Source organism: Anas platyrhynchos, chromosome 5 (assembly GCF_047663525.1).
Source record: "Anas platyrhynchos isolate ZD024472 breed Pekin duck chromosome 5, IASCAAS_PekinDuck_T2T, whole genome shotgun sequence".
Classification (NCBI taxonomy): domain Eukaryota; kingdom Metazoa; phylum Chordata; class Aves; order Anseriformes; family Anatidae; genus Anas; species Anas platyrhynchos.
Window position 1 is genome coordinate 44698202 of NC_092591.1, and position 19822 is coordinate 44718023.

At 39.6% G+C, this 19822-nt stretch overlaps 1 protein-coding gene across 5 annotated transcripts in view; it reads left to right on the top strand.

The window, feature by feature from the left end:
* Window positions 1-5719: 5719 nt before the first annotated feature.
* AKAP6 (A-kinase anchoring protein 6) overlaps window positions 5720-19822 on the top strand; it is a 281531-nt gene continuing 267428 nt past the window's right edge. The window contains exons 1-2 of one of the 5 annotated variants that reach the window (XM_038179113.2): window positions 5720-5865; window positions 14194-14405. Coding sequence is in view for 2 of the 5 variants with exons in the window: in XM_027458862.3 (XP_027314663.3) it covers window positions 16858-16862 (5 nt within the window). In the remaining 3 variants the exon portion in view is untranslated. Of the gene's footprint in view, window positions 5866-5936; window positions 6367-10369; window positions 10561-14193; window positions 14406-16670; window positions 16863-19822 lie in introns of those variants that run through there. The other 4 variants (XM_038179114.2, XM_038179115.2, XM_027458862.3 and 1 more) reach the window with 4 other exon arrangements.

Sequence of the window (19822 nt, forward strand, 5' to 3'; positions counted from 1 at the left end):
ATACAAGACAGTCCAGAACTCCATTATGTATATTAAATTACATAAAATGGGGGAGAGGATATCACTATCTAGCATTAAATAGCTTACTGTAACTGGTTTAGAGAGACATGACTAATAAATGAACCATCATCACAAAGTGTTACTGTTGCTTACTTGTTCAGTGGTTATGCTGCCACAGAGTTCTTGCCATGGATGAAACCTGGTTTTGAAGTTGCCATACAGACAGAAAAAAAAAAAAAAAAAAGAAGTGCTTTTTAAGAAATTCAGCTGCTACACTCAATACATGCCAACTTAAACTTGAGAGGAAGAATCCCACTGATAATCTGCTCCTCTTGTCACATACTAGTTCAGCCTAGATTTCAATAACATTGCACTCAAAATTAACAAAATAATTGTGACCTATGCTGCAGAACAATCTTGGACTACAGAGCATAATATAATGATCAAAAAGCAATAAACGCCTCCCCACAAATGACATCTAAATGTCTTCCAGGCAGAGCCATTAAAATCTATTGATGATACACATGAACTTCCCAGAATTAAATGCATTTTATCCTGGTACAAAATGCCCTCATGAAAACAGTGGAGGGTAATTTAAATAGCCATATTGCTCCAGAATAAACTCACAATCATTAAAAGAGACAATCAATAAAAGAGATGAACATTCATTTCTCAGCAGGAGAAAAACGTCTTAAGGTGATTCCTCCATCTCTGTCCTCTCAGGGAGCCCTAAAAATGTCTGTTGTAGATAAATCTTGTAAGTAGAGTTTAAAACTTTACTCAAAACATGAACTCAAAAGTTACATAGTTCTACGTTTTATTTTCATTCCATGCCCTCAGCTATTCCCTCTTGTCCCATATATGATAATTTATCCATCTTTCTCTTGCCTATTGGAGAGAACCACTGTATTACTTCTCTCTCCAGCACCCTTTTTCACTTCACAACTACCGGCTCCATTTTCTCTCAGATATTGAACTCTGATTTTTGAAAGCATTTATTCTCAGATTGTACATATCTTTAAAACTCTTTGCTTATGTTTATGAAGAAGGACTAATATTTAATTTTCCAGCTCTGTGAGCTGGTCTAATGAAAAAATGTCCACCCTCGGCTCTATTACTGATCAGTGTGATGGGCTGCTGGTACCTTGATACCTCTGCATTATGAACTGCAGAATACCTAGAATAAATAAAAGAGACGTTTAAGAAGATATTTTTTTTTTTTTAATTGCAAATAAAGTTTTTTCAGATGCTTATGAGGAGCTTTGGTAAAAAATGGGTGTTATTAAGAAATCTGTCATGGAATTTATTAATGGCTGTACGGTTTTGCACCTGAGGATTATATGGAAATGGATAAGCAAAGGTGGTGGTGTGGTGGGGATGGCTTAGGAAAGGAACTGAAATTTAAGCTAACCATTTAGACCTGTGAGAAAACAAAGGCATACAAAAAGGCATACAGGCAGTGTGACAGTCACCAAAAAGACGGTTTTGTCCAGGCCAAGATGGCATTTATCAAGATGCCAAAACTTGGGAATAACTGAGTCACAAAATAATGTCTGAGTGGATTAAATCTGTAGCTGTGCCTGTGGACAGGTAAGTAACGCTTTATCTTAAAGTCATAATGCAAAAAGACTCGTCAGGGATTAAAGCCTGCAGATATTTTGCTGACTGAAGGATAAAGGCATTTGTTGTTTTTCGTTAAAGTGAACTCAGTCCTTTGGAGAAATAAAGCTATATTACTTGTATGATGCCTTGCTGCTGACACCAGTGGCATGCCCACAGCATGCTGGGGAGCCAGTCACTCATTGTGCTTGTCCTCAGCTCCTGGTGAAACATCCATGGGGACCATGCTGCAGCACAGCCTTGTCTTGCTGTCTCCCCCCCTTCTTTTTTTTAGATCACTTTCATCGTGAAGAGGCAGGTGTGCAGACATTGTGTCTGGGCTGTCATGTTTCATGTTCTCATTTAATGCTTTCACAGCCTTTTTTTTTTTTTTTTTTGTATTTTCAAGTATTCCTGTATTGTAGAAATTGACATATATAACTGATTGTGATTCTTTTCTTTTACATCTAGGTATAATAAAATAAATATTGCTTTTAACCAGAAGAATAATCTAATCAATAAAACTTTTTTTTTTTTTTTTTTTTTTTTTTTTTTTTGACAGAAATTTTCAGGAAGCATGTAAAATTCAGATTTTGTTTTAATCAAAAGCTGATAATTATCTTTTTTTTTTTTTTTTTTTTTTTTTTTTTTAATCTGAGAAATACATTCGTAAGTGATAGCTTTACGTAGAAGCACAAATTCTGCACAGCTTTATAATTCTCAATGCACTGAGATTCTGAGATTCCCAGCTATGTATTAGCTAACCTTGCATTAGAAAAGTGATTAATTGCTCTTTTTGTCTGCTGGCAGCCAGTAATTCTATACATTTATTGCTTAATATTCATCCTATGAAAATGTATTCTGATTTATTGTGTATTTATGCTCCAAAGATTACCAAAGAAAAATCACTTATATTGTAAGTCAGTTATCTGCCTGTTCACAGCATTAGAATTGAGCCTTGCTTCACGGCCAGACAGTACCTGGGTCTGCTCTTCAGCCTTGGCTTGTGCATTCTATGCATGTACCTCAGTTAAACTGTCATTTTGCTACCTCTATTGTACATAATATAGGCCTTTTATTTTAAGTTAAATCAGAGATACAAATCTACCCCACGTAGGATTTAACACATAAAATTACATGTACTATTTGGAAAAAAAACAAACAAACAAACCATTCTCGAGGTCACCGTTAGTCAAATGACTGCCTGAGTTGGCTAAGGTAAGTAACAATAAAAAAAAATATTTAACTGAACCTATTGTATGAGTGCTTTCTAATGCAGTCTGTAATTATAATGGTCATCTGTTATCCCCCCCCACCACAAATGCCTGTCTTATTCAGTGCCCAGGAAGGATTCCTGACAAAGGAGTGAAAGCAATAAAGGGCAGAAGATTTCTGCCTCCCTTTGCTCCTCTGTGTTTGAAACCATTCAGCCAATGAAGACAAGAAGGTTTTTTAAAAAGCTCATAATTTAGTCCATTGAGTTCAGAGTGGTTCTTGCTTGTTTCTCTGCCACAGAGCTTCTGTATGATTTTGGCCAATTTATTTAAACTAAACTTTGTCACATCAATAGTTGTTTCCTTGTTTTCCTTGGGCTTCACATGACACCCTGGGAATGGCTTGCTGAATGCTCACAGCTGAAACTGAAATCAACAGCAGCTGTGCTTTGAATAGAAAACATGATATAGAAAGCCATGTGTTCTCCAAAAGTCAAATCTTAGATCAGACACAAAAAATCCATCAGACTTTTATTTTTAATCTTTTTGTGCTTTTGTTTATCTTCCTTAAAGAGAGTTTAAAACCTCTCCCGTTAGAGGGGTTTTGTGAGCATGAATTAGCTTGGTTTTGTGAAGCTTACAGGTACTCTGGTGACAAGTATCATAGAAAAGTTCACAAGGAAATATAACCATTCTGCCTTTTGAATTCATATAATGCATAAGGCCCATGGCTATTGAATGAGAATAAAAGAGGATGGAGAAACAGTGTGCTAGGTAAACTTGACCTATTTTATTCAGGGAATGAGATGGCATCCTCTAGTTTGCCAAAAATATGGTCTGAGTTGAACAGATACATCTGTTGGTATACGATTGTGGGGGATAGAGAGGTATTTCACAAAACCCACAAGAATGATAAACCTAATCCAAGCAAAATATGGGGGGGAAAAAAAAAAAAAAAAAGGACACAGAGGACAGAGAAGTATATATTCTGATGATGCTGATTAATTGGAGGTATAAGCAACATGGATGATGGGACAGAACAAGCACATCTGTTGATCAGTACATGCAGGTGTTCTAGAACTACAAGAAAGGCAGTGTCAGGTGAGCTTCTCTCCCCAAGCCCTGGTTCCAGCATCTAGCACTCTGTATCACCATGGTATGAACCCTTCCCCATCAAGCCCACAAAAAATATGCTAGAGAAATATGCAGTTTCGAGAGAGAGGTGAGACCATCTGTTAGTTTGCTTCTCCTAAAAGTAGGAGTGGCACAGACTCAACTGTTTACACTCAGTCAATTTATTTTACTAATTTAGCAGAAAATAAATCTAGCTGAAATTTGAACATTTTCTGCTGAGCTAGTGAGTTAAATGGGCTGATGAAATTATCTGACAAGTTTCATTAGTGTGAGGGAAGAGGTGGAGCTGTGCTGCTGGAAAGTTAAGAAGGGACTCGGGAGGAAGGATTAAGATTTATCTTTTTTGGTGAAAAATGAACAAATGCTCAGCTGCATTTGAAGAATTTTATATGGAAAACTGTGGAATCCAGTCTTGAACCCATAAGATCCCTTTTCTATTTGCCATCCAAGCATAGCTGCCCATTCCTTCCCAGTGCCAGGCAGGGGCCAGACACCTAGAAGGCCTGTGAAGGGACAACATTAGCCTTGCAGTACTGAGGGCAGGGGAAGCTCAGCCACATCAAGCGAAGATGCAGTCTACAGACTGTGGTCAGCAACATCCGAAATGTTCTAGCAATATATGTGAATTATGGTTTTGAAAGATTTTGATAACAGAGTATATAGAGGTTGAGTGTTAAAGGTTAATTGTTAGGGGAGGATGCAAGCAAAGGAGGGGGGTGGGGAGACGGACTGTGCCATAGGGAGAGAGATGATTTTGTTGTACGACTGGGAGGGGAAGAAGTAATACTGCAGAGTCAGCTCAGGTCTTTATTAGATCAGATGCTGTGCCGTGTGAATGCAGCTTTACGGTCTTCAGGGAGATCCAGATTTTGAGGCTATGCAGTCTCTCTAATGCACCACAGAGCTAATAAGGCTGGTGCAGAGCCAGCTGCTCCCAGAGCTGTGACTAGTGAAGGCACACTGCAGGGACCCTACAGGGTCTCATGGCCCAGCCTCGATGGCCATGCCTGCACCAGAGGATCCTGCCTCCTGGTGAGAGTGGAGCTGTGGGGCAAAGCAGCTGGTGCTGCGGACCTGACATTTACCACAGCAGCATTGCAGGAGATTCTGCTGAAGGCTGGACTACATCTGGTTGTTGTGGGGTCCCACAGCAAGGCTACAGGATTGAGTGTGGCTGTCAGCACTCCCAGGCCCTGTGTTCCCATCTGAGCCAGCACTTACATTTTTAGGTCTCAGCCCTGTCACCTTAGGGCAACGTTTTGCTTAGCTGGCCCTACAGGGATAAAAACTACGTTGTACCTAGTGTTCTCATGGCAGCTCCCTCAGTTTGTCTGATTTGGATATATGCGTTGGCTGGTTGGCAATATGAAAGGACAGCTACATCAGCTTTGCGGCTGAGATTTGATGAAGTTGTTTCACATAGTTCTGTAAGCACACCTAATTCCTTAACCCTTTAAAGAAAACACCTGTAAAAATCAGAGAGCCACACAGTCTCTGTACCTTGTTATGGCTTTGACCTTTTTTTCTTAAACTCCCAACAACTTCACCACTTTGAAGGGGCTTCTGCTCACGTAAAATACAGCCAGAGCATTGCCTGTAGATCACCAGACTTATTCAGCACACATAGCTGAGGCCACCCTCCAGCAGCAAATCTATGTCAGTTGTACTATAGAGCCAAAGATTAGATTTTGGTGCCTTGATAAAGCTGCCATACTGGTAAAAAGAAGAAAAAAAAAAGCAAACACGTATTTGCCCTGGCCCACCCTGAGCACCTGTTTGTCCAGGGCCAGAGCCCCAATGCTGGGGTTAAAGCTGAGGAGGAGGGAGGGCCCCCAAGTGGGATCAGTTGGCCCCTGATGGGCTCAGCTCTCGGCCATTTCAGCAGCAGCTGGTGGAGAGGATATGTGTGGGACAGCAGGTCAGTTTTATTTATTTATTTATTTATAAAAAAACTGGGGTTTTGGTAACTTGATAATTTTGCTTGTTTCTGTTCTCTCTTCTCTAGTTGGATTGGGTGCAGGACCTGTTCTGGGGGTTTTGAGGCAGAAATTAACCTTCTTCTCTCATGGTTGACCTTCTTTTCTTCTCTGGCTTTGGAGCTTTTCTCTGCCATGTGTCCTTAGCGTTTCTCTGACAGTAGAGTTACAGAGTCAGAGATTGGTTTGGGTTGTGAGGGACCTTAAGGATCAACTAATTCAGGCAATAGCTGTGCTGTACTCCCTGTTGCTTGTCTCTGTGTCAGGGTTTATGGTAGCAGCTAAATCAGCCTGTTGAAGTTTATTTTCAGCACAAGTGGGGTGGGAACGGTAAAGCAGAAGAGAGATTTTCTGATGCAGCTGCTCCACAGAGACGTAGTTGAGGCTGATAGTTTGTAGGTAGCTGCTATGACAGAAAAACTCCTTGCAGCTCCTGAAAGGAGGTGAGAGGAGGAGGTGATGAGGGATGTTAAGCTGGGTTGGGGAAGTGCTTGTTTTCACAGTTGTGCTTCTAATCCTGATGAGCAGGCAGGGAGATCTCTTTGTTCCCACGTAATGCTATTTCTTACTCTGTCAGAGCTTTAAATGACCAACAGTGCATATTTTGGGGGTACCAGAGGGTTGTGTGGGAATTGTTTAGGAATTCTCTACCTGAAGTCTTCCTCTCTTTTTCCAGTAACTGTTTCCTCTTTCTGTTGTAATTACCGATTTCACTAATCCTCAGAGTCAAGAAAACACCTCATTTTATGTTCAGTTATACTACTAATAAAGTAGGAAGGTAGCTAAAGCATGGTGTCTGCCATCCTCTCCTACAGACAGATAAGACAGCATGCCAGATCTCTTTAAAGCTGAAAGAAACTACTTGTGATCTTACTGCCAAACCTGGCTGTCCATATCATTGCGTATGCTTTGCTCCATGCACTTGATGTGCTATGGAAATAATCAATTTCAAAATAAAGTTATTTGTGTTTTGGCTCTATCTTGAGGGTATGTTTTAAAGCTGCCCTTTTCATTGGATAGGTTAGAGGGAAGCAGAGTATGATTTGTAAGCTTATGTTATGGTGAATTGCACTGCTTGTTAAATGTCTGCTATGCTTTATTGCGTAGGTGCTAGGGAAAATATGCAGATCTTCAATCATTAGTGGATTTTTTTTTTTTTTTTTTTGCATGCGGGCTTAAGAATACTTCCAGAGTTCACGTAAGTAGTAAGCAAGTGACAGGCTTAGATCAAATGGGCAATTTTAACCTAGGGACCTTGTTTTCAGAGCAGTGCTATCCCAAGTTTGCTGGAGAATTAAGCCTATGGCATGTGCAACTCAGGGTGATAACATTCTAGTTACTTGATGGTTATTATTTATTAAGACTTAAGCATTTTTGTAGACTGACTATAACCACAGCTGTATGTAGAGAGGCAGTCACATAAATAGTATTCAAACTCTGACGGATGAAGAGTATCTGTTAGTTATTGGTAGTTAATGCTTATTGTGATGTGAGGAGTGTTGTAATATAAAATCTAATTTAAAAGTAATCAGAATAATTACTATTTTCAGTATACAAAATAACACACATCAAGACAAACGTGCATCCATATAGAAGGAGTTCTGAATAAGCAAGTCTGTAACAAGAAATTCTAGCTGTAATAGTAATATAACTAAGTGTATTTGTCTTTGGATTGTAAGCATAAGTAGTTATTGTTTATAATACAAAGCAAGTAATTTGTTAAGTTTGAGGTTGCTTCCACAGCTTCTGTGCTGCTCCTAAATCTCTGCACAGAACTCCCGAAGTAATTGTGTGTCTTGAGAGCTGTTTATACACCTCTAGTCTAGACACAGGCACCTTATTTGCATCCTGTTAGTCGGTCAGTGAATGCAGCTGGTGTTTGGTTGGTGTTTGACACCAGTGGCCAAGGTGGAGAAAAAGAAAGTGGCTACAGCTTTTTTTTTAATTTAAAACAGTGGTTTCAATCCTTACACAAAAATTGACAGATTTGTTGTCTCCCAGCATCTAGGTTACTTCAGCAGAAGGGTTGATGACTGGAATGTGATTTATTTTTTTTAATTTTACTAAAATAAAAAAAAGTGCTTCCAGCACAAACTACTTATGAGGTGATAATAAGCTGAGTGGGGTTTGTAATGTGCTGTTGGGCCTATTCTGCATTTTCTCTAAAGCTCTTTTTCTCTGTGGCTATCAAACTGACATATAACACTAACTTCTTCAAAGTATAATGAGGGATTTTCTACTTGTGCTAAATGCTTCTGCTATGTATGGGTTTAGTACCTTGCAGCAACCTTTAATCACTAGGAATTGCTTAGTATTTCTTGCTGTATTCTTCTTGATGTTTTTTTTTTTTTTTTTTTTATCCTTAACTCTGTATTCATTACATTAGTAAACAAACTTCTTTTTTTGCCGCCATACTGTTTTTAAATTCTGAATCATAATTCACTGAATACTGAACTAGGTTTTTAACTAGACTTCTTGTAAATAGGTGTTTTTGAAAGCATTGTCTCTGTTAAGAGAGGAATTTTTGTTGTTAAATGAGTGTTGACTTCAGATTCTGAAAATTAATTTTATGCTTTAGCCTCTCTGTGTATATATACAGAAAGTGATGGCTTTAGATTAGGCTAGAAGTTCGGTGTAAGCATGCAAAACCAGCAGTTGGCATAAGAACATATAAGCTAGGTTCACACTAGCCTATTCAAGAACAAATAACAATTGAAATACAGCAGCATGGAGCCAAAATGCTTATTCGGCTTTTCACATGGATTTTTCACTCTGTGTACTGCATTTATGCCATTAGCCTGTTGTTCCTAAAATGCAATACATAATGAATGCATGAAGCAAGTGGAGAAGAGTGTCTTGGATTGATTGGGAGAGGAGGGATGGAGGGAGGGGAGGAAAACTCAATGTTTTAAAAATACGTGGGCCAAGTGTAGTATATAAGCCTGTCAGTGATGGTGATCAGCTTGCCTTTTTTTTTTTTTTTTTTCCCCTTCCTTGCTTGCCAGTAGCTGTGGAAGACAATGTTGTTGGAAGTTCAGTGAAGGTTAAGATTCATTACTGATTTTTTTTTTTTTTTTTTTGATTGGTGATTTTCTTGCTGGCAGGAGAGTGTGGGAAAGGAAGCGAAGTTAGGGGGAACAGGTTATGAAGTTATTGGCAGAGCAAAACATAGTCAACTCTATGGGAGCAGTAAGGTAAAGCTGTGCCAAGTCTTCCAGAATGATTAAAGTGCAAATAAAAGAAAAAACTACAAATATTAAAGCTCAGTGTAAAATGAATCAGAGATGGATGAATTTATTGCTGATATCCTGAATGGAAAAGGGAAAATGAAAAGGGAATGCTGTCTGGAGCGGAGGATTTTGCAGTAGTCAAGATATGAAGTGATCAGGTCTTAACTTCAGACCAGACTTATATGAGTGGAGAGGAGACATGGGAATATATGTGCAGGAGGTATGTTGATCAACAGCTATTGCTGTAGCAATGGTGAAAGCATGACTGTGACCTCTGGTGCTGCCTATCATAGCAAATGACAGGGTATGCAAGTTGGAAGTCTTCTGAACTTTACTGATTTGGGAAAGCTTAAGTTTTAATAGAGGTGTCTGGTCTTTGTACTGCGGATAGGTTGTATTTAGTAACATTGAGAGAATACTGTCAAGCTCTTTTTACTCATTTTTCCATATAAATGTTACTTTAATAAGCTGAAGACCTCATAGGGCATGTTAATAATATACTTCTTGGGTGGCTGAAGGCATGAGACCAAAGGAAAACAGAACACACTGAAGTCTATTACTAATATACAATATTCTGTGCCCTGAGGTGTTTCAGCACTGTGGTACTTGGTCCAGAGCTAGACCACAACACCTGGAACTTGTTTCTCCATCTGAAGAACATCAGCTCATTAGTGGCTGGCAGAAGTTACTCACATCCCTGATGTACTCTTTCTGTGTGTTGGGAATGGGGGTGCTGCCTTGCTTTCTGGCACAATACATTGAGTCTTAAATATAGTATAAGATGGAGTGAAAAGATTTTTATTTTACCATGTGGATGTAGACAAGGGATGAATTAAACTGTCTGGTTTTCAGCATTACTGTTGTCTGTGTTTATTATATGCTCTTGACTCCTTTTTTTTCCCTAATTTGTCAAGTTGTTTCTGGATAGAGTACCAGGTGTTTGTACTGGATGTGTTCATGTTCTTGAAAAAGAAGAAGCAGAAGCACCGTCACCTTCAAAGCTACTAACCTTCAAAAAGGTGATGCAAAGCGGCCCCACTTACAGAGAACAAACAGGCTCTTCAGCCTTTTAATCCCATGACCTCTGTGGAGCCCAATGCCCAGATAGAAAACCAGTGACCCTATTCCCCTTTAGGCCATGGTAACCAATGTGAAATGCGCATCTTGTAAATAAGGACTTCCTTGGATGCTGACTGTATGAACAAAGATCTCCAACCTGGGAGAAACGTCTGTGGTCCTGGCTGGTGCATGCCAGCTGTGTAGTTGTGGGAACACTGCTGCTTGTTCTGCTCAATGCCAGGCACAGCAGAACAGTGGATCTCACACATCTCTCTCTGAATGGAGCAACAAAAACCAACTGGATGGCCTTATGACAGAGCAGAAAGCATCCCCTACCTACAGTGCTAGGTAGGTGTGTGCTTACTGAGTTTAGTTAAGGCAGGCTGCACTTCTCTCATCAATATTTGCAATGTAATGTTCAGTTAATGGAGTCATTTCAATGGATTCAATAAGACTTAAATTTATATGTCTTTCCTTTGGAGGAGAGGGGTAGAGTTATTGTCAATGTATATGACCTCTGCTCTTCTGATAGTCTGATGCAATGAGAACTATGATATATAGCTGTTTGTGTTAAGGCAAACCACATATAGAATCTGGGAGATAAGCTCTTGAACTGGATTGCAAAATCTTCCTGAATGAGAATGATGGCTTCCTTGGAGTATTGTTATACATTTACTGATCTGTTGTGCATCAGCATTCAGTAATTATGGTTTTGCTTTTTCTGATTTTATTTATTTATTTTTTTTTATTTTTAAAATTTAGAGCCTGCCTCTGGCTTGTCTGGCATGTAATTCAAGAATATACAGTTCTCATTTCCTTAGGTACTTCAACGTGCTTCTCTTGGCTATCTGGGTAGGGTAGCTGGTAAATGGTAAGCAGCCATTTCCTGGTGTTTAGGGGGGTGGGGGGTAGGAGCCCCAGAAGGAAACATCTGGATTTTTGCAGAGAAAAGGTCTGCAATAGCATTTCACTTTGTTTAGCTGTGTTTGTGAGTTTGCTCTTAATTCATTTTCTTGAATGTAGTTAAATGGAAAATAAATTGTAGTGGGTTTGGCCCTGGTTTATTACTGGTCTTATTGAGAGGAAACAGAACTTTGTCAAATTAAGGCACTTACTTATAGGGTGGAGTCTTGCTTATTGAAAACTTATGTGGATTGTGCTACACATTGTTATCCTCATAAATTGATAGTAAGGGGAAAAAATGGCAGTAGTAGATGGAATTTTTCTTTTTCAGATCAAAATCAATAAAACTTCTGCCCTTCAAATCAGAAGATTGCAGGGGAGACAATAGTAAAACATTGCAGCTTGTGCTGGAGAGGAAGAATGTGATTAATGAAAAGTAGAACAAAATATTCCTACTTTGTTATAAAAAGTCACAACTCTTGGCTTGAAAATCCAGTGGTGATGCATCAAATGATGATGGTGTTTGTGGGGTGGCTGGATGGGTTGGGTTCTCCCCATCTCCTGTTTCAGCAAACCTGAAGAAGGAATGGAAAGCAATTTTAAAGCTTAGACTTAAGAGATGTCCATCCTGGGTTGGGTCAATAACTGTACATGTTTTTTAAAATAGTCTTCACTGTTTTTCCCTTTCCAAAAAAAAAAAAAAGTCAGCTGGAGCTGTTAGGCCCAGCTCTCTCCCTCCAGATTCTCAGCCCTTGCAAAATGGGAAATGAAGCAACTAAGAGGTTGCAAAGCTTGTGGGCCTTACATGTGGTACTTGCAAGGTAGAAATTCCTTTCTAGCATGTAGTGGTTGCTGTCCTTAACATAAAGTCATACTAGTACTATTCATAGCACCTATGCAGAAAATCCTTGCTTTGTGCTCTGCTTGGGGCCTTCTTGGCATGACTGTGTTGCACAGTCTGACACTGCTGTGGCTCACTGTGGATGTTTTTTGAGAGGGGAAAAAAAAATAAACAACCCTCCGCAGAACAGACTGACATGTAAAGAATGCCAAACAGTCAAAAGTCAGGAAAATCACTATAATTTTGCCTCCGTTTCTGTATTATCATTTGCATCTGTGAATGCACAGGCTTGGGCAGTTTGCAGTTGATTGCAAATAGGCAGAAGCCTGGGTAGAGTGATTCTGACATTCCCTTGCTGCTGCTGCCAGACCCCATCCTTGCCACACGAGAGCCATGGCTGCTATGCCAACTGGATTATTACTCCTGGCTTGCTGCAATGATGATCCTGATTTTTTGTCATTTTTCTCAAGAATAAACAAAAGCTCGCTGGTCCCATTTGGTGCTCCCATAGCAGTAAAAGTAATAAAAACTGTGCCAACGAGCAATCGGTGAAGGAGAAATGGTTCCTTTATGTGAGTTTCAGGAAGCTGCCATTTATTTGGACAGCGTAACATTCAGTGAACTGTAAACTTCATAAAGTTTTAATGACATCCCCTAACTTTCATGTCAATCTAGCCTAAATCATATTTCAGTAGTGTTGTCCTCTGCTAAACTGTGGGTTATAGCCTAAGGGACTTAAGAAAGCTCTTAAAAACAATCTAGAAATAAATCAGCTATCACTCTTTTGTGAGTAAAACTTTATTATGGGTCAGTAGATGCAATTTGTAATGGAGTTGAATTGAGAACTTTATTTCTTGTGTTTGTACTGGCGTAGGATTAATGTTAAAAGAGTGTAAAAATGGGAACATATGGGGTGAAGAGATTTGGTGCTACTTAGGTTGAGATATTTCCTTGTTTTGTGGAGAAGCTTTGAACTCAACCATTAAACAACAGATTTGAATGCTATCTTTTCTTTCAAAGTGGGTCAGAGGGAAGAGTATATAATTACTTCAAATGATTTCCTCTGAAATCAAAGATTGAAAAGAAAATTGTTTATAGACCGAAGTTTAATGATGTTATGTGCTTCAGTCAGTACCAGCGGTATTTATTGGCCACCTTCAGGACATTGAGGCTGCTTGGGTCAGATTTGGCTTTTGTGTCGTTCTGGGCCTCAGCGTATCGAGTGCATGGTGTCCAGCCTTTTGTGCACTCTTCTGACCATGTAGAAGGGATTGTCATGGCTTGGGAGAGGAGTTTTTGCCAGAAACTTTTCTCATCCAAGTAGAACTGGCGACTAGCCAAAACCTGTGCTGGTTCTTCTTCAGTCGTGCATTTTAATTTCCAGACAGCTATTCTTAATGCTCACAGCCTTTCCTCCTCTCGGCACCTCTACTAAGGGGGGACAAGTGTGGGTTGCTGCCTCTGGAGGCGAGACCAATGGGCTCAGCCTCCCACCTCAGCCACTGAGCAGGGTATGAGGTGGCTCTGTCCCTGTGGTGGCCACCCTGCTGTGCCTGGCGGGTGGGGATGCAGCAGAGCTTTGCTGGGCACCCAGCTTGCCCACAGCTTTCAGTCCCCTATGGGCTGTCTGCCTGATGGGCAGATGAAAGCCCAGCTACTCAGCATGCAGATGGGAGTGTGGGTCGCCCTCCAGTTGAAAAATGATAAGGAGATTTTTACTTGGTTGGCTAGAAACTTCTTCACACTCTTGTGAATAAAAAGCCTTTTTTTTTTTTTTTTTTTAAACTCATTGTCATTCACCCAACAGTGCAAAATGTGATCGCTTTGAAGTACCGGGTGCTTTTTTCCCTGGCAACAGGATCTTTTTTTTTAAGATGACAGATTGGATGTAGGAGCAGGGTGGGGCAGGGGAAAGATGCACGCTTCTTAAAATACTGTAAAATAGCAATCGTCTGTACAGCTCTGGTGTTAAAATCAAACTACTGACTTTATCATTTAAGAGCCTTATTTAAAATAAAGAAATTTGACTTGTAAAATTTGTGCCTGAATTGATAATACAGTATTAAGTTTTAAATATGAGAATCACGTGTAGCTCGCACATCTTGATTTGGTGTCACCATGCTGGAATAATTTGTCAAAAACGTTGCTTGATAAAAGGCGTGTACTCGAACATGGACTCCCAGATCCGTGGCACAGTACTTTAACAGCCTGTTTGCGTTTTGTCTGTTTCTTTAAAGGGCTTCCGTATTGTCTCGGGCTCCCCTGGAAATGCAGTAAGGATTCGTCTCACATCCCGGTTGCCATAGCAACAGCAGTCTTTCCCATAATGAGCTGCATCATCTGAACTGATGTCACAGCATCATGCAGCAGGTCACACAAGGCACCTCCTAGTATTGCATCCTACAGATGTGCTGTAAACATCAAAAGAGGATGATTTGAACAGGACACGGTAAGTGCAAAATGCTGCGCCGGTCTTAATTGCACCATTATTTTTCCTGTTTTATGAGGTTTTCCTAATATGAGAATGTGTGGGTTTTGCCTTGTGAAAATCATGCCGAGAAAAGATGCTGCATGCCTAAATATTATTTTTCAGGCAGACAGGCTAAGACAAAGGCCTACAGAAAACGCACTCAGTCTGAATATTTAGACTTGTCCTTGAATTTGCAATGTTATACTGAAGGTTTGAAGAGAATGTGTTTTAATTTCACAATCCAATTGAAGTTGTTACAGGCTGATAGGCTTAAATGGAAAGAATAGCTGTTTTCAGTTTTAATGCCCTAAAGGTAGCTTGTTCTTTTCCCTGTCTCTTTATTTAAGTATTTATTGTATGTGTAGCTCTCCTCTTAACCTGCTATCTTTTGATACCATGAATATCACCTATTTATTTCCCGTGGCCTTCCATTAGCAAAATAGTCTAGAAAATACTTCATGTATCAGTGCTGGCAACTGGCACAGTATTGATTTAAAACATGGTTCAGTACTATCCTATTTCTGTTAGTATACTTAAAAAAGCAAAATGTTGATATGATTGTCAAACAATAACCAGGTGTTTTGAAAGTGCAGTAGCTATTAGCTTTCCTACTGTTTGTCTTTCCATCTTTAATAAGAGTTTAGTAAATTTCAGATCTATTACTGGAAGGAAAGCAAGTCGTTTTTTTTTTTTTTTTTTTTTTTTGCTGCAACTGCAGTAAAAGGTGCAGCCAAAGATTCAGACATTCTGAGGGCATTTGCTATTCATAAAGTAAGAATATGAATAATTATAAAGGCTTCCACCTTTAAGATGGGAAGAAAATGTGTATCTTTAATGTTTAGTAAAATGGTTAGAAACATTCCTGTGATATTTAGCAACTCTTTACAATATCCAATATTTGTTTATTTTTGTAATGATGTCTAGCTTTTGGAGGCCAGGGTGATTTTTTTTGCTTTAACTTAATCTTGCTGGATGGTATATAACGCTGTTAATGGTTTATGCATGTTTAAAAGATTTGGTCTTTCAGCTGTTTGCTATTAGAAGGAAAGAAAAGACCAGACACGTCATTTTAATTGATCAATATGTCCACTAGGAATTAGGGAGTGGTCTCTGGCTCTGTTCTGCCTGTGTAGTTTATATTTGAAAAGTGCAGCAAAAAATAAGCAACCACTAATCTTTTAGTGATGTCTTTATTTAATGTGGCTTTTAGTCCCTTATACTTTTTCAAGTATGGAGTGTTAAATATAATGAGATCTGATTATTTTTCATAGGGATAGATATGGTCTTGTCTGTCACAAGCTGGGATGGAGCTCCTGTATTTTAATCAGACAGTCTGCTCAGCATCTCATGCTATTTTCAGCATGGTCTGGGTACATTACTTGCTTTTTTTTTTTTTTTTTTTGCTTAATTTTCCTCCCATACTGAAAAACACAAAGCAGATGTTTGTAAATGAACATTAGAATGATGTTGCTTTATTTATCAGTGAGGTGTTGTACAGTATGAAAGCAGTGGTCTGCTGCGCTCTCATCAGGCAAACCCGGAAGGTATGAGTTAGCAAGAGGGAGGGCGGGACAGCTGATAGCACAATCACAGGTGTGGAGAGAGCTGGTGAGCAATGCATTGAGCTCCCAGCTTTAGGGAACATCATGGAGCCCTTAATAAGGGGTGAGTATAAGACATGCTGGGGTGACATATGCAATTATTGATCTTGGTGTATTTTATATTACCACAAAACTTGACATGACTCTCCTCATTTTTATCTTGTGGTAACCCTTGAGGAAAACTTCTGACAATATTTGTGAACAAATGATCTGCCATGAAGCTTCTGGGGTAGGTCGCCCCCCCCCCTCCTCCCCTCCCCATAATGAAGAAGAAAATTGTTTTTCAAACAAATATATTATAAAAGTATATATTTTATATTTTGTATATTATATAAATATATATTTAAAGTTCCTGTTACTCCCCTACTCCCTTCTCTCACAATATTGTTTGCCCTGGGAAACACCTGCTAATAATGGAGCTGCAGTGACATTATTAGAAGCAGCTGAGATGTTCACCAAGAAACTGACTCCGGCTGAATGCTTTGATTAGAGGATGCCTCGTTTTCATATGGGCCCAAGTATTTCACTGAGGTATGTGTGGGAGGCTATGGAAGAGTGTGGAGTGATGAAGAGGGTCTTGCTATGAAGAGCAAACCTGATTGCCTGAGTCAGAGTACGATTGAATGCAGAAACACTTCAGATGTAGTGCAGTTTCATTTCCTGTTGAGGTGTATTCGTAATTGGAACAGTTTTGTGTGAGACAGCAGAAGGAAAGCCGTGTTGTTTTCAGTTTTGTTCCACTGCTGGATTTACTGAATTATCCTTAGAGAAGTTAAAACATTTCGGAAATGCAAGTATTCCTCCCCTGAATAGCTGCATTTGGACACTTGATGTGGTAAGCAGTTCTTTGTATATGCAGTTTCATACTGACAAGTGGCTGGAGATAGGCGTATACTCATGAACTGAAGGGATGTAACTCTTTAATCTTTGCTTTGCTAAGGGATTTTATCATAGCATTGATAAAATGGTTCCTACATAGGTTAGCGCTGAATGTAGAGAGAAGCATTAGCTTGATTCCTCCCAAAACAGCTGTGGGAGCTGGTGGCAAAACCCAACTCCAGCAATTGAAGTTGGTATAGTTTTAACACATTGTGCGTTTGTTTTACCAGCATACAGCGATGGACAGTCTCTTGTGCAGGGACAGAGCATGTCCTCAATGGAGGGAAGCCTTCTTTCTTCTTTAAAGATGAGTTGAGGGAACCCTGTGCTCTAGACTTTACCTTCGGTGTGTTATGTAGCAGTGGAAAAGCGGTAGGTCCGTGTCATCACGGTAGGTCTGGAATGGGGCTGTGCCCAGAAACTCATCCCTGGCAAGTCAAAGCAAATTACTTTATACTCTTTATTGGAAGTGCTCAGGCATTGATTAGGACTGGTGGCCTTCCCAAATGCCAGTGAAATATTTCCTTAAAAATTATTTTAGAAATTCAAAAGAAAAATAAATCCTTTGTCATGTCCTAGTTCTGTAAAAATTACTGCTGTGTCATGGAAGAAATACAGCATTTTGGGCTTGACTTGTTTCTGTGTTGGGTTTGTGTATGATTTTTTTAAAACATTTTTTCCCCTCTACTAGCTTCAGGAGGAGGTTCTTCTGGTCAGAATGGAAAGAAAAAAAATATAAATAAAAGATGCTTTCTTTGTATTTGGAAATATATTTTTATTTTGCGTTTCAAGTATGGCTTATGCTGTGTATGTAGACTGAGACATTACACTGTTATTGGGATAAAGCTAAGTGATAAATTAGTTTGAAGATGATCCCTTAGTCATCTTTGCGTTTGTATATGTCACATACATGTCGTATTAACACGTGTTAATATTTGGGTGAGAGAGGGAAGAAAAGTGCTTTCTGCTTTGCCCTTTTGCTGGAAGGAGCCATGCATTAAGGCAGGTTGTAGCAGCAAAAAAAAAAAAAAAAAAAAAGAAAAATTGCATATGCTGCCCCTATCTTAAAGGCTCCCTGTCTGTTGAGCAGGCTCCTATGTCGTTATTCCTTAACATTTAAAAGGTATGTGGAGCATTTTCTTTCCCATGTTCAGTTTTATATCTAATGTTTTCTATTGCCTTTAAAATAAAAGCACCTAACTGCCCTTCACTTCTGTCACGTGAGGTGTAAAAACACTTAACACTTAAATCCATTAACTGGCTTTGTATAGCCGTAGTGGTTTTAGTTATGTCAGTGGTTAAGCCAGTGATATAAATAGTACATAGGAAGGGTCCTCCCCAAAATTTTTGAGTACCAAAATGTGCATCACTGAAGCACAATTATCTTCATTCCTAAAATGTCTTCAGTACATCTTTGCTTCATGATGAAAAGGGAAGGGGGTGGTGGAGAAACTACCAACCCACGGACAGCTTTTCCCTTCCTATTCCATGGCTGAAGCACACGTTTCTAATACCTAGAGCCGGGAAATCTGAATCCCAGCAAGGCTGACTCAGCTTTGCATCCCTCCAAGGTCAAAAAAAATCAGTTCTGTGCAGTTTACAATGTCTGGCGTTTCCAGACAAGATGTTTAAAGCCAGAAATCTTCTCCGCTCTGCGTGAACTCTGTTCTCACGACACGTGTCAGATACGGGCTTACCCTGGCCAGCTTGGCTAAAATGCCATCTTGTCCTGCTGTCCAGTATTCAGTCCTTGTGCCAGACAGCAAGGAACTCTCTGGTCTGGTGAGTGTCTCTAAAGCGCCTAGAAATTAAGATATTTTGAAAATGTAAGTGAAATGCTTTGCAGCCTGTGGGGTAATCATTGTGTCCTATGACAAGCAGTGCCTTCAAAAACAAGGATGGAGGATGAATCCTATGAATTGTGATGACATCTTCCTTCCTTTGTCAGCTCTGTGGCTGCTTTTAGAACTGTTAAGAGCAGCCAGGGCAGGTAGTCAGCTTTCCAGATAAATGTTTTGGGGTGAGGCACTATAGAACACAGTGCGAGGGGAACCACAGGACCCCCATGTGACAGCTGGACTTCTGTGAAGCTGAGCACAGACCAAGAAAGGCCAGTGCACTGATGGTACAGCAAGTCAAATAACTTTTTCATGCATACTAAGCGTATAGCCAAAATAGCTACCGCTTAAAAAATGTGCTCCGTCTGTTTGGCAAAGGGATCTTTCACCTGAGAGTGAATTCTAGGAGGAAATAGCTCCATGAAATAGATTTCTCAGCCCCCACGGTACAGTGTCCTGAGGGAGCTGGCACACTTAAAAAAGACAGCCTTTGTTAGCCTTAGGTTGTACTAAAAAAGGTCCTGGCTTTCAGGTGAGGAAGCGCTCAACTGCAATGACCATTTCTGTTTTCAGTCTAACTATAAATCTATTATGACTATAATGATTGTCTTATAAACAGGATATTGTCATAGTTTCAGGATTAGGATGCATACACGAATTAGCTGCATGACCTGTCAGTATAATATTAATTGCATTCTAGCTTGGTGTATGGATAAAATAAAGGAGGCATGTATCTGGATAGAGAGCAAATTGTTTGTTTTCCTCTTTGCTGTGACTTGTTGGTATGGTTCATCCCTCTGCCCACTCTTTTTCTTTTTTTTTGCTGTGTCATTTTCACAGCATTTTCTCTTTGGGTTAAAAACTCGTATCCAAGTTATTTCTTCAGTATTAAAATTCACTCCACCTCCATAACTCCTCCTTGCACATTACATTAGACTTGCATTTCCCATTTTCAGCTCCTGCTCAATTCTGTTGCCTCATGGCTTCATCAGTATCTTACTTGCTATTTCAGCTTTCTGTTCCTGAATATTAATCCTGAAATTGCTCTTATTATTGTCTTTTTTATTTATTCCTTCAG